The sequence below is a fragment of the Styela clava genome, chromosome 15 (assembly GCF_964204865.1).
Source record: "Styela clava chromosome 15, kaStyClav1.hap1.2, whole genome shotgun sequence".
Classification (NCBI taxonomy): Eukaryota; Metazoa; Chordata; class Ascidiacea; order Stolidobranchia; family Styelidae; genus Styela; species Styela clava.
The window spans coordinates 1978484-1994635 of NC_135264.1; the positions used below are offsets into that span (position 1 = coordinate 1978484).

The window sequence follows — 16152 nt, forward strand, 5'->3', positions numbered from 1 at the left end:
TTTCCGGGAATTTTGATTACTGCAACCAAACTAAATCTCCTCGGAAGGCAAAATGACAATTACTGAATTAAGGCATACAACCATTTTTTGAAAACATAAATAAAACTGACAAATAACATTGTAACGCGCAAAACTATGAAAACGAAGCCTGCTTGAACATTTGCACACTAACACAAATATATTTCTGTAACGCTTCGTCTGACCAAGGTCAGACTTCCTCAGGCATACATAGTTCAACCTAATCGATAGCACATGTTATATCATTGTTGGCTTATTTTTGACTGGTTGTGGTTATTGGGAAATCTAAATTTTGAGTACCTGAGCTTGCTATTGTTGCACAATAAATACCAGTGTTGTATTTTAAATGATTTTAACATTAGACAGTAGGGCAACCCTGGTCGATCGCGATCGACGTGTTGGCCACCCCTGACGTATAGTATACTGAGAACTGGGGATTTAATCAAATAATTTTCTTTTATAACAATTGTCTTAAATCAATATTTTTACTTGATTTGTTGAAGTAGCTGTTCGATTTGCTATTTTGTAGTAAATTGGTTAGAACTATAAAAGTGGATGTAACGACTTGTTTATTGGAAGAGATAGCAGTCGACAAGCCGTTACATGCAACACACTGTGATGTCGAGAAGTCCAGTAATTCTAATTCATAACGTGATCCGAATCTACGGAGGTTAATATTTTCGCCAAGCCAAGCCAATGGCTTCATGATATTTGGATAGTGAGAGCGCGTCCGAAACAACTGTTTTTGGATTGTGTTTTGCAGGCTCGTTAGCAATGTTTTGTGAGTTTCATTACGCCTTGTTTACTCAAAGATTTTCTCTATTATCTCAAACAAACATTGATGTTAAAAATCTTTTTACAGAATTTTAACGTAAGTACTTACTTGGCGAGAAAGCGATGTCACGAGAGGTGAAGTCGAATAAAATGTTTTTTCCTATAAACAATTTGCCATAGTGTCACAGCGATGCAGGCGGTATTTTGATAAAATACAAAATAAACAAAAATACACATTATATGAAAAACTCTACTGAGAACTCGGTCCAGAACTTGTGTTTACGGTATATTCTCAAGTGACAAATAAACAAAATATTATTATACGACAAAGTCCCCTTTTCCAATGGCAATAATATGCTGCGTTTTTGCACCGGTAGTACCGTCATCATAATCTGTGTAGTCGAGTTGTCTTCGAAGTCTTTCCGTTTAGTCGAGTCTGTGTGGTGTAGACGAGTTGTTCGTATTCCGATACGGCTTCTAGTGAGTTATCGCATATAGTTTTCGGGAATTCATGATCAAATATTTAGTTTTGTCCACCGTGTCCACATTTTTGAGCATAGCCCTCTTGTTTTTTTTATCTGTTCCTATTCATTGATTATAGGGAGATAGTGGGGTACTTTGGTTTGTCAGCGTTGCAATAATTGTGATTGGTACTTGACCGGAATTACCAGTGGCTGGAAAGGGTGCAATCGAGCAAATTATTGGGGTATCTACACCCGTGTACATGGATATTACGAGTGACTGGTTGAGCAAGACCTACTCATGTGACTTGTTCGAGTGATAAAACAGCGACTGGTAGTGGACATCAAAATATTTTCAATCCAATTGATGTTTTTCTTTCGGAATCAAATATGTTCTTACGGTTTATATGATGAACATGATGTTAATTTCAAAGCAACCAAGACTGATGTCTATGACAAATATTGAAAAATCCTAGGAAAAAATTAACCCTATAAAGATTTTCTTTTTTTTTGACGAATGTATATTCTGCATTATCACTGACAAAATATCATATATTATTAATAAATATCATACAGTGATGTTTACTGTTTGATTTTGAATCGATATATTTGTATGATTTAGCCTTTCAGCTAGTTTGGTTGTTAACAGCATCTCACAAATTTTTGAGATGTTAAAGTTTATGTTATATGCGAGTTCATACTTTCCCACTCGGATTAGGATCCGTAAACTTCGAGTCATTCGTCTAGCACCGATTCCGGAATTACTTTTATTAACATTCAAATTGCTTGATTTCGAAATGACAGTTTCTGCTTTTAAACAGAAATATTACAAGTGCTTATTTACCCATTGAACTATTAAACAACTAAACTCAACCAATACCAACCAGTTTACCTCGCCTAAAAACTACTAACCCCATATTTATTTCTACATCAGTATCATACCAAAACAACAAACACGATGCCAAGAAAAAGGTTAGCATAGTCCAACGCGCTAACACATGCCGCAAAATAGAAACAGGAAGTCACGAATATTCTGCAACCTTTTGCACAAAACCACCACGTCATAAAAACCTACCCTGTCAGGCAGGATTTCCATTTTTGTAGCTTTTGTTTTTGTAGCTAGATCTAGATCAGTGGTTCATAATCTTTGCTAGCCTGGCGAACCCCAATGTTACGGGAGAACCGAATTTTGGTTAGGACTGGTGATAGAAAATGCAACCGCCCTCAATTGACAGAGCATAAATTTGTTACTTTGTTACGCGTAGATCGAGTTGTTAGGGTTATATATAACAGAATGCAATATTAGTGGGCTATCAACCACCAACTCCCCCCCCCCCCCCCCCCCCCCCCTCGGCGCGCCACTTGTTATATATATCAAACATAAATTTCAACAGTAACTCAAAGTAGTCCAATCAGATATCGTTTCAGGTTGACATAGTTGACAAAGGACCATTCAGAATTTCAAAGAGTTTTTCGGGCAAAGTTTGAACAACCACAACCAAGGTTCCCTCTGAGGTGCGCAACTACGCCACAACCAGACCACTTGCGCAGTAACATCTCATTCTCGCGCACTTGCAACATTACGTTTACAAAGCATGGATCGCTATACTTTTTAACGCCTTGCTGGAATAACCACTTCATGTTTCCAGTGTATTTTCGTTACCACTGTTTATTGTGAAGTCACACACTTATCTGCACAGTTGAATGGCAAAGCATTCCCAATCCAAGTAAAATATGTCAGTTATCCGATTTAGATGTTCGGACCCAATAATAACAGAAACCATTCTTCTACGGCAAAATCCGACAATTTTGCTGCACATAATAATCCATCGCACATTATGTTGGATCAAACAACCAAATCTTTCGAGTAATTATTCTTTTTGTCCACAATGTTACATTAAAGTAATTTACACCTAAATTAATTTAGATAGACTTGCTTATCCTGTCCATCTTTGTTGAGTGCATACTATCTATATTTACTGGCATTTAGTCAGCGTGATTGATTGATATTCACTAATTTTACATCGGTATTTATGATATCATAATAAAAGTAGACATTTCATACAATGTCGAATGTTAACAAATCTTCAAAACGCTGCCCGTATTTCGGCTCTTGAACAAAGCTGCAGATGCCACAGTGACACTGTAAAATGAAACCATATAGACCCATAACTGCATAAGATTATGGTGTTATTATATTAGGTTGTTAGGAAGAGTTTGGATAGCCCTACTCAAGATATATCGTGCGTGGACATTGAGCGCTGAATCGTTCTTATCAGTATTTAGAGAACAACATACAGGAACATGCTAAGTGGGGGAAGGTATCGTGTGAAAATAGAAAAATGAGGTAATATTGCATCAAAAGGACTGAAGACCAACGCTTATCACTACTGCTATAAAACACCTAGTATTATTGCTGGTGAGATTAGTGATGAATAAAAAAATGATTTTTTTTTTTCAAATTTCACTATTGCATATAACTTCGATGTTGTTGAATGCAAAAAGATCAGTGTTGGAATTCCAATTAATAATAGAAACTCAATACTGATACAGCTGTGTTCAGTAACAAACCATTCTACATAACTTAATCCAAGATAGGAGAATATATTTATAAATACTTCTCATGCTGCAATTTCATTTATATCACTTTCTACGAGAGTGACCAGTATAGTTCTGCTAATTTACTTCAGCTTCTGCACCCTAATACCATTGTTAGAAACAAAAAGTTGTGTCCTTGATTGTCTGATATAAATTACTTTCTTATTTTTGCAATATTGAATTCGCAGAAATAGAATGCAGTTTGCAGATAAATGCAGAATGAAACTAAATGTTCATCCGTGCAGGAGAGATATAAACAGATACACGTGTTGTGTTGTTTACCTATTCTATCACGCAATCAATCACGATTTCGATGACTAAATTATCCTTAATTAAAATTAGTACTCTGCTTTGTTTACTTTGTGTTTAACCGGCACTAATGTTTTTGCATGGTCTTGTCTCCGGTGCAAATCTCAAGGCTAAACTGTGAGGCAGTGTTAAAAAAAAGTAGTATTATAGCCTACATGTCATGTGCAAATGTACAGCTATCTCATGTACAGCATAAAATATCAGGTTAATACAATGCGAAGCCTTTTACACTCTTTACAGTCACAAGCATAGATGTAAGTTCTCAAAGTGCATTTTTGTAGTTTATGATTCGACTAGTTTACTATTTAACCTATATCATGAGGGAATGTTTTGTACCTTGAATATGCTTGATTTTTTATTCGTAGCAAGAATGGTTGGCGCTGAGTGATAACAGTAAGTCATTTGTACCATAGAAGAAGATATTTATATCTGGTGTGACGATGTTACTTATTAATAAAGTTCTTTCCAATGTTTCCATTCATATTCAGATTGATAAACGTATTATAGAGATCATTTGTAGGAAAGTTTTATGTTACATAAAACGACGACTACTGCACGCAATAGATTTAAAATAAATTAAGATATTTTGCGTTTTTGTTGTATAAATTCAGATATTGAGGTATTTATAACATGATAAGTTTTTCATATTTTTCATGAAACTTGTTGAAATTGTGAGCTTTACATCAATTAGATATGACTTTCAACTTTCTCAACCATACAGTATACTTTGGGTAAAACTGAAAAATAGTTAGTAAATTTGCAACAGTTTGTAAGTGCAATAACCACATGGTATCGATGATATTCAATTTTATAGAATATATGTGATGATTTTAGAAGACGCCAAAGAAACAAGACTTTAAAGAGTACGATTTATATAGCAAATAACTTTCATTTTTCAAAAGCTGGTGGATTCGTGAAGAATTCTCGGTATAGTATAAGGAAGAACTAAATATGTAGTATATAAGTAGGAAAACTAAATGGTATTTATATAAATAATATTCAATTAAATACCGCCAAATCAAACACAAGAAACATCAAATAATGCTAAACACAGGTGCCATTTCTACGTTTTACACCCTTTTAGTCACTGACTCTGTAAATACGTAACTTTAATTCCAGAATTTCATTAAATTTAGTCCTAGTTTAGTTAACGACATATGGGTTACTAGAGTCTAATAAACCGAACGACAATATTTTCACCTTCGCAACATAGATTTCAATAATTACGAATTAACACGAGAATTGAAAACAATTCAAGTTACAGCATACTATTACAGCAAAATAAGCTAGAATTTAATATAGTTTGAGTTCGTTTGGGTAGATTTTTCAAAGCATCGTATTCCACCAGAATGGAGCATCAATCAAATGAAGAAGATATCGCTTGCTAAATTACAACTGCATATATTTATATACTATTTCGAAATATCGAGCCAAATGTTAAAGGAAAGATTTTTTCAGTAACGTAAGATTTTTTCTGTTGTAAGTATTTCAATCAGATATGTTGTAGCGAATTGTAGACTTATTCTCTTAGCAGACAAACAAATAGTTTAACCCATTTTTTCTTATCGACTACAAATTTAATTTCATTCTGACAATGCTACATTCTAAAATTTACTAACGAAGAGAAGAAAAATACACGAAAGCTTGGAAGATAACGAAAATAACAAACAATATGTGAGTAATACGGGTTTAATTTGCTGTTTGCAGCTTTAGTCCTGTTTCGATCAACAACATTCGCGTTTTTATATCTTACTTTCAACCTAATGTTTAGTGGCGTAATATTGTTTCACTTAAAGCTATGAAATGCTTGCTTTAGTATTTATTAAACTCAATTAATTTTACACATTCATACAAATCAAAATTCGGGTTGGTGGGCATCTTCGCGTTTTGGATTTAATATGAAGTCTGGTGGGAAGCATTTATGCAATCAGCTGATGCGGTTTCGTAAAATTTGGTAATTATCTTTAGTATTTGGAAACCACATCGGGAAACCACAGAGAATAGCGATGTGTACATAATACTGTTGTACATTGCGGTATAAATCCTACAGATCAGCAAATTTAACTCAATCGACAAGCATATTGTTTATTCTCTACATTCCCGGGTTCAATACATATCTACCGGTAAAGCAGGGATAGTCAACCTTACTTGATTAAAACTAACTAAAATGTTTGTTAAACCTTGCGATTGACTGAATTTTGAAGTCACACAACATACCAGTACCAAATTTGAAAACGTTGATGAACTCTTAGGGCCTGTTAAGTCTGCTTTAATGTGAATCTAGTTACACCAGATTTTACATCAGAGGTACCGAAAGTTTAGGCTTAAAGGAACGCACTTCGTTTTTTTGTTTTTGTTTTCGTGTTACTTTAAAATTCAGTTGATTGTAACGAACATTTTATCCGGTGTCAATCGAAGTAGATTGGCCGCCTCTGCTTTACCGGAAGAAATGTATTGAGCCCAATAAGTAATTCCGAAATCGGTGCCAGACGTATATGATTCGAAATTTCTGGATCACAATTCTAGTCTAAAAATATAAACTCGCATGCTAAATAAACTTCAGCATCTCAAAAATTTGTGAAACGCTGTTAACAACCAAACTAGCTGAACGGCTAAATTGTACAAATATATCGATTCAAAATCAAACAGAAAACATCATTGTATTCTATTTATTAATGATAATATATTACAGTTTGTCAATGGTAATGCACAATATAAGTTCGTCAAAAAAAATTTAATCTGTGTATAGTTAATTTTTTCTGTAGCTTTGCCATAAATGCTTTGAATCTAACGTCAAGTTTACAATATAAACGTTATGTACATAATTGATTCCAAAAGAAAAACATCTTTTGGATTGAAAAATATTTTGATGTCCACTGGCAGTCGCTGTTCTATCACTCGGACAAATCGCATGAGTAGGTCTTGCTATCCTCTGGTAGTCCATGCTCAATCAGCCACTTGTAATATCCTTGTACACGGGTGTAGATACCCCAATAATTTGCTCGATTGCACCCATACCCGCCACTGGTTATGCCAGCCAAGTACCAATCACAATTGTTGCAGCGCTGACAAACCAAAGGACCCCCACTATCTCCCTAAAATGGATAAATAGGAACAGATGAAAAAATGAATAAAAGTGACTATCAGTCCAAAATAATCTTTACTTTTCAATGAACTGCAAACTGCAAAAAAGACAGATATAAAGATGACTAAAGAACAGCTCTTAAATAATTATGGAAGAAAATACGTAATAAGTGTGTTACATGACAGGCGTCAACGCCTCCTCCAAGTATCCCAGCGCAAAGCATGATATCGTCGTTGAAAGTACCGTGCTCATTCCGTTTATATTCTTTGTATTGTTTTCTACATTCCTCAGTAGACTGAATAAATACTGCTCCTTCTCTCAATCTAACGGGCTCCTTAGGAGCTCCTTCGTATTCTAAAAAATCCAAATATTTTCAATTCTTATCAGCTTGCATAATTGGAAAATACAGTACGAAAACGAATTAAATTTGTTTACCATATTTTCTACACCTATGTCAAATTATTTTTCAAGCAGCGTCTAATATTAAAGTCAATATAATGCAGTGTTTATTGTTAAGTACCTGCTAATATTACGACTGTATACTTGTTTATTTTTAGCGGTTGAATCACTCATTTTATCGACCAATACGTGGATAGCGTAATTCAGAAGTATTTTTTTATAATTTACCCATTTATAATTTATATAATTTACTTATAATTTATTTTTTATAAACTATTATTTATAATTTAATGATGTGTGTAATATGAGAAGCAATGTGCTATATATTCATGCATACTCCATGTGTTTGTGTGTTTTATTCCGTCTGATGGATATATATGAGGTGCAATGAGAGCGTATCACTTTGACATCGTGGTCTTTGACCTCGATGAAGACCTCGTTCAGCTTGAATAAAATCCCATATACACCTTTGAAATATTTCTCTTGTGGCTGATTTCGGCAAAATGGATGACGTAGATAAGAAATTGATTAAAAATATAGCTCACCATCTCCCCAACCAGTTACAATGCATTTTTGTCCAACAAGAGGTTTTTCTCCTAAAGGCATCGAAATTGCCTGGATTGTATCCGTATATTTTACGGTATCTCTTAACTAAAACAATACATTCGAAAATGTAAGTTATCAACAAGATTGATGGTCAATAAATAACCTTCAAATGTGATGAAAAAGTTTGGATTTTCTCTGCAGTCACAATCTAGGCAAATTTATTCATTTTCTACAAACACCACAATTTATTATTTTCTTATATACATTGGCCGACATATTGAGAGAAAATCCAAAACCGATAGCATTCTACATCTTATAACCATTGGAAAAATGAATTTGCGACTTTATCGTAAAAGAATATTTTGTTTATTCGACACTACAAGCAAAATAGTAATTTTTAATATAAAATAGCCATAAATGTACTGGATGAATGGGTTAAATACAATATGCACTGAGCTATAAAAACTGGCAACTCAAAGGTGGCGTATCACAGAAAAAATGGTACTCCCGTAGTATGTAAACCAAGATGGCGGACACCGGAACGTAGTATTTGTACCAGGTTAGGGTTAGGACATAATTTCAGGTACAAATACTACGGGAGTCACTTGGCAACGACATGCAAGCCTCAACTTCATTTCTCGAGTTAAAAATCAGAGTTGAATATAGAGATGTTAAGTACCTCACTTGGGAATATACTGTGAACACAAGTTCGTGATCGAGTTTTCAGTAATATTTTATAATAATAACTGCTTGTTTCAAAACAGGGGCTTCTTTGAAATGTATATCGTTGTTTATTTTGTATTTTTATTCAAATACCGCATCGCTGTGATACTATGTCCGATTGACTAGAAAAAAAACATTTCCTTCGACTTCCACTCTTGTGGCATCGCTTTCTCACCAAGTTAGTACTTACATTAAAGTTCTGTTATACGATTTTAACATAATGTTTGTTTGAAATAATGGAGAAATGCTTTGAGTAAACAAAGTAAGGAAACTCACAAAACATAGCTCACGGGCCTGCAACACACAATCCAAAAGCAGTTGCTTCGGACGCGCCCTCACCACCCAAAGTGAGACCAACTTAGCTCGGAGATAACGGTAGAAACCTACGAGGGGATTACTGGACTACTCGACGCCACAGTGTAATTTCATGTAATGGCGTGTAGGCTACTGCTTTTTCAGCCAACGAAGTTTTTACATCCGCTTTTCTAGTTTTAACCAAGTTAGTGCAAAATATTCAGATAAAACAGCTATTTTAAACAAAACGGGAAGAAAATATTTATGTGAAACAATTGTTTTGAAATGAATCTCTTTGTACAAATCCTTCGTTCTCAGTATACTACGTCATCGAAGGTCGTTTCCGAACCGCGGTCGATTTTAGTTGAAGCGGTTTTCAAAAACTAGGTCGATTTTACATAAATATAGTAATCGTCAAGAATTCTGAAAAAATATACGAAATCAAAATTGTATGTGATAAACCACCTTTAAGTACCATAAAATCGGTAGAGAACGAACTCAAGAAAAGTCGACGAAGTAGCGTTTATATAATAAATTCACGTACTGTTATTAAGCGAATGTCATGGTCATGTCCTGTGGCAGAGCTATCATAATTCTCATGCCCTGCATTAGAGTCTACCTCCCACATTACAACATCGCCGTCGTAGGCGGAGTTTGTGCCGAGCAGTACTTTGACAGTCTCGCTCCTGTAAATTATATAAATGTTTTTGCGAATAAAATCTACAATGTTTGGGTTGTTTATTATGTGACAATCAAAACTCGAAAAAACACCAAATTTAAGTAAGCTATTTGAGATAACACATACGAATCCATAATATAACAAAATGAAGAAGTTTCCATCGGGTAGACATTGATCATAGTTTGAATGCAAGAGAGAAACAATGAAATAAAATTTCGATATTATATATTCAAACTTCTATTCGTCACCAAACAGCCAAACAGACTATAACACGGAAACTGCTAAACACGGAAATGTACTCTTTTACAATACTGCGCCGTTTATACTCACAAGTCACAATGCGCCGCAGTGATGACGTGTCTATTGCTGACAAGCACTCCACCGCAGAACCATTTGCCTCTTGCAAATAATAGAGCCTGCATACAAAAGCAGTTGAAATAGAAATCTCTATTGGCCTACCTAGATTATACATTTATAACATAATATATTCTCATCCAATTTTACAATTCCTTTTACCATCGGAGTGAGTATTCATAAATATTTTGGTGTGGGAGGAATTTTTAATTATGCGTGTCAAAATTATTTTTACAGAGTGAGTTCTTGACTAGAAGTTTTAATTAACCTGTATCTAATGAATACAACAAGCATAGAGTGTATTGGGAATAAGCAATATGGGATAACTGCATTGGATAACATTGGAGAAAGTCGAATTTTGTCAGAAGCTAGTAAAGCACTAAAAATATCAGTACCTGCCACGGCCATTTTCCGTCATCGGCTTCGTCACCGCCGACAATTTTAGTCGTTCCTGGTAGATCATAGCAACAACTGTCCTGGCCATAACGCAATTTATATCCAGTAGGACACTCCCCTGTGAGAACATAAAGTATAAAATTGTGTATGCCATAAATACGTTACAGAGAAGCGGTGCAAAAAAAGAATTTCTGAACGTTTGAAACAAAAACTGCATGTATACCCCTTTTGGTTTATATTTAAAGATTTAATTCAATACAAATATATAAATCATTTATTTCCGATGTAAATGTAAATTCCGGCAAACGGGTAAGACAGACTACCAATTAAGAACGCAATACTTTTCCCTATTTTTAACCTCAAAATACTGATAAAAAAGCTATTTCTTATTGCAGGGTCTCCAACACGCGGCCCGAGGCAATTTTTTTCGGCGTCATGGTTGATATTTTTCCACAAAAAAACTAAAATAGTACGATGTCAACTTTATTATGACGAAATAAACGAGTTTCGGTCAGATCATTGTGCCCAAAGAAAGGTTCGCAAAGTTAATTGCACACTCATGTCACATACTAGCATACTCATATTTGCAAGCAGTTTTTTTTTCAACAACAAAAATTAACAAATCAGTCTTCCGCACACGACTAACGGACGAGCATTTGCATGCTGTCTTAGGACTAGCAAACTAACGCAAAATAAGGCCGAACATCGAGTCTCTCACCGCTACACAACGGTGCCAAATACCCAGAACGAGTGATTGAATATGTTTCATGTCTCGTTTTGTGTAAGATTCAAGTGTAATTTTAACAGATACATCCAGATTTATTTTGTTATTTTTTGTGTATCAATTCTGTACCTAATTCGTTGGTTTGTGGCCCGCTTCGTCAATAAAGTTTAAAGTTCAATGACATATTTTGAGTTGGAGACCCCTGGCTTATTGAATGTAGCCAGCCGTTTACTCTGTAAGACTTCTAACCTATAATACACTTTGGAGTGTGATTGAAATCTCCATCATCACACCATTGACATAGAGAATTTTTCATCGAACACTGGCTCTCAGTGACATGTTTGGTCGGAAAGCAGTTTATAGCGTTTGGATTCGTACAGCTTCCTCTTGCTCGAAGTTTCGAATAGTAAAATAGTTAGAACGTAATTGTATTTAGCAATGGTGGTAACTGAGCTACAGTAATGCACTGTAGCATGTTAGATCTTATTGATTATATTCAATAACAGATTCAATTCGTCAGTTTTAAAGCATTTAATAACTGCAAAACAAATAAATCACATACCTTTAAAATCTAAATATACTTTTAATTTTGAATTGCGAATAAATTTAATGATGTGCATTTGTGTAATGTGGATTTGTTAGTGACAATAGATATGTATTATACTTACGAACTACTTGCAATTCACTTACACACATCATCTGTAAAATATAAATCAAATAACTATTTATTTGAAAAAAATTATTTCTGTATTACAGCTGAAATACGGATACTCAATTTTATATGTCAATGCTATTTTGTCAATGTATTAGCATCAAGTCAACAATATAATGAACCTGTTATTTCCTTATTGTACTACAACTTTGAATTACTGTATTTGTCTCAAACCTTTTACACATTTTGGTGTGCTTTTAGGACACCAGGAACATCTATAAATGTTTAGACAGTCTTTTCCATTCGGGGGATTCAAGTTTTCTGTCGGCCAGCAATTATCAGCATCTGTGATGTCATCCCGACGACATGCTGCACCTTTAATAAAATATTTTGATCATTGTAGAATAACTGCAATCAATTGTGCGTCATGACGTCATCAACTACGTGTCACAGAAAAAGACCGTATGGAAGACATTGTAGTACATTACAAATCTATTTTGTAATATAGATATACGATGCGTCTGGTCATTGTTGAAGATGTTTCAAACTCAAAAACATTTGCTGTAACTGTCTAATCTCTAATGTACAAACATGATACGTTTGAGTAAAATTGGAATCTAAAATATCAACTGTATACGAACCTCTGATGCATTTGGGTTTGCCATTGGTACAATAATGACAGCCTTTTTTAGCACAATGCTTTCGGTTTCTGGCTTTACATTTCCATTCCTTCCTATCTTCAGTTGCGATCGCGCAGTTGTCAACAGCTATTATAATATAGATGTTTTTTTACTGAAATATTGTTCAATATGGCGCAACCTCATGTCTCCAATTAAAGGATGAAAAGGCAGATAATTCTTAATAGAACGAACTAAGTATATATAATTCATTTGACATTTAATAACATTAACCATTTAGCATCTGAATGGTGGCGTTTGTATTAAAGTTGTTTTGTACTTCAACCCGTATAGAAATTACTCACCTGTTGGTACAATTGGTCCATCTGAAAACATATTAACATTTATGAAAAAAGGAATAGACCATGATTTCAAATTGATTCAGCAATAACATTGAAACTCTAGATATTTTACTGACTTTGAGTATAAAGATATTAAAATACAACACTAATATGACTAAAATAGTTATTTTCTCATAAACATGCTGTTTTATAAAATTCATTTGATCTTTTCCAATTATGTCAGACATAGAACAAATGGTCTACAATTTTTTATCTATATTTCCTATAATTGCTTGCCCCATTGTTTCATTTTAATAAAGAGAAAATGAATGAAACAAATTTTTTTATTTTGTATAACTCTCGCACCTCTAACGCATTGGTATTGTATGTGATGTTTACAATAAGAGCATCCTTCCTTCTTACGGCATTTCTTAGGATTGACTGGTCCTTCTTCATCATTCCAGCAATTGTCTTCTGGTTGAAGATTTGTTCTTCTACATGCCTGCCCTAATATAATAAAGAATGTAAATAAATATACTGACTTTTTCTGTATATTTCATATTTGGTATAGGAATCTTGAATATTTTTAACATGTGACTAATTTTCAACACTGCTGCAGGGTACAGTGGATATTACGTAATCAGTGTTGAAATTTGGGAGGTTCGCGTTTAGGAATGTCGTTATTAGTCAACGAACCCGCTCTCGTTATCTGGTTTAGACGTTGGACGACAGTATCAAATGGGTAACGCGCAGCTGATGACTAGATTTATACTTGCACTTCAAAAATATGTATTCAATTAGATTAATGTAAATCGCTATCAAAGTTTAGAATTCCATCAGTGTATATTACATAATATCAGTGAAGTTTTATGTTGAAACTATTGCTTGGTATTCATGGATCAAGCCGATATAGAAATGATATATATATATATATGTTATTACGTCAGTATTTTCAAATATTTTATTCCAAAAATAAAGTATTGCAAAAACTGAATCTTATGAATCGTCGTTTTGGTTTAAAGGCCTGCGACATAAAAAATACATGATTTATTAATTTTTATATGAATATTAGTGTTTAGCTAATTCAATAAAACAGTGGAAAATTTTTTTAATGGAAATTTCAATGCTCGTAACAAACAGTGTGAGGATACATCCTTAACACTTACCATTTTTAGTATATTTTCATCGTATCTTTTCTCCAAACATTCCCGACAAATTCCAACAGTCTTTTTTATACGCTAAGTTCAAACACTTGTTCGTTTAAAGTTCAAAATATTTCTGTGCAAAATTACCTTCAACGCATATTGGCTTTTGACCCCCACAAAAATAACATCCTTTCCTGATACAATCTTTTTTTCCGCGGGCATTGCATCTTGTTTTATCGCTTTTCTTTAGATCTGAATTGCAGTTGTCAATTGCTGAAAAGCAACAGCTAAATGTTAATGCTTATGAGCATACAAAACCTAATACAAATGAGAGGATTATACCAAAATCCGGTAAAACTTTTACGTCAACATCGCTATACGCGCTTACTTAGCGATTGTGAATATCCAGGATTGGAGATAACCTGGGGACATTTACAAAACAGAAAATAGTATGGAAAATAATATGTGAAATACTCTTAACACAGGCTTCGGAATTATCAGGGTTTAAGCTTATGGCCGAATCTTTGCTATCACTTAGCACCTAGCACTTGCTATCATTATCAGAGATTTAGAAAATATAGGAAATCTTACCTGAAAAGCAAACGGCAATAAATGCAGCAATACAATATATATATAGAAAAGTTTTCATGTTCCAATCATTTAAAAACTCTCGATGCGACTTTTCCCGGCACTAGACTTCGTTTTGTTCTTACTTGTTTCACGATTAATTAAATATGTTTCTACAAAAGAATTTAAGTTATTATAAAATATTATTTCGTATCTGGTAAAATAAAAATTCGGAATAAAAAAATACTGATCTTTAATGCATTTTATCTGTATGTACCTTCTTTTAATGAATCATAGTCGCCAGTAAGTCTTCCCCCACGTATGGAAGGGAAACAACAGTATTTATAACAAAAATAGAAAGAGGCACCATATAAGCCAGTGAGTGCACCGTCTACTTGACTTAGAATAAAACAAGTCAATTAGCAGGTTTTGTCGCCTACCGGGCGTAGTAACAATTTTGCAATTAACCTCATCGATCAGCTTAAGCAATCAAGTCGGAGGAACATAGAGTCGGAAGACTTTAAAGTTTTAAATGAAAACAAAAAAGAAAACACCAAATCTTTCGTTGCGAAAAGAGCTTAACTAGAGCAATTCTCTTTCAAGTTAGAAGCTTTTGTAAGCGAGTGATCTTGAAGACATATAACCTCCATATATATATAAATATTTATTAGAATTTGATATGAGAACACACGCTGTCTGCGATCCGATATCTCTTGTTTTTTCAAAATAGTCCTCCTCTAGAAATAGTTTATGCCAAAATTATCTAGCTCGTCAGCATTGTTCAAGAAAACTGTTCAAGACTGCAAAGGCACCTGGGTGAACCGAGACAAGAGCATGGCCGATTGAAGATTCGAATTTTATACCGGACAATCGCGTTAATTGTTGGTATATTGAGAGTTGCGCCCCTTTTTTGTTGCTACAACGCACAGGGAGCAGAATCATCTGCATATTTCCCATCTTTAATAGCCACAGCTGGAGTACAAAGTTACAATTTACGACATAACTTCACAGCCTTTTACTCTATTAACTCCTCTACCATACGGAAGGGGGTATTTTGAATCGCAATCATTTTATTGGATCTCCGCTCAAGGAGACCCTTATTATCAGTCGTTCTGTCTGTCTGTCTGTCTGTCTGTCTGTCTGTCTGTCTGTCTGTCTGTCTGTCTGTCTGTCTGTCTGTCTGTCTGTCTGTCTGTCTGTCTGTCTGTCTGTCTGTCTGTCTGTCTGTCTGTCTGTCTGTCTGTCTGTCTGTCTGTCTGTCTGTCTGTCTGTCTGTCTGTCTGTCTGTCTGTCTGTCTGTCTGTCTGTCTGTCTGTCTGTCTGTCTGTCTGTCTGTCTGTCTGTCTGTCTGTCTGTCTGTCTGTCTGTCTGTCTGTCTGTCTGTCTGTCTGTCTGTCTGTCTGTCTGTCTGTCTGTCTGTCTGTCTGTCTGTCTGTCTGTCTGTCTGTCTGTCTGTCTGTCTGTCTGTCT

The 16152-nt window shown here is 34.6% G+C and overlaps 2 protein-coding genes across 2 annotated transcripts; both read right to left on the bottom strand.

The window, feature by feature from the left end:
* Positions 1-6918: 6918 nt before the first annotated feature.
* Positions 6919-11742, bottom strand: LOC120334290 (glandular kallikrein-7, submandibular/renal-like). Its single transcript, XM_078109353.1, has 7 exons — positions 11610-11742; positions 10636-10754; positions 10217-10302; positions 9752-9893; positions 8190-8295; positions 7424-7599; positions 6919-7255 (listed from the first exon to the last, which is right to left on the bottom strand). Exons 1-7 carry the CDS (start codon positions 11674-11676, stop codon positions 7055-7057), a joined length of 897 nt encoding a protein of 298 aa, XP_077965479.1. The 5' UTR covers positions 11677-11742; the 3' UTR covers positions 6919-7054.
* Positions 11743-11914: 172 nt separating this feature from the next.
* Positions 11915-14848, bottom strand: LOC144411672 (uncharacterized). The gene is made up of 7 exons (XM_078109355.1): positions 14707-14848; positions 14263-14388; positions 13337-13477; positions 12995-13015; positions 12654-12779; positions 12247-12387; positions 11915-12059 (listed from the first exon to the last, which is right to left on the bottom strand). Exons 1-7 carry the CDS (start codon positions 14762-14764, stop codon positions 12043-12045), a joined length of 630 nt encoding a protein of 209 aa, XP_077965481.1. The 5' UTR covers positions 14765-14848; the 3' UTR covers positions 11915-12042.
* Positions 14849-16152: the final 1304 nt, after the last annotated feature.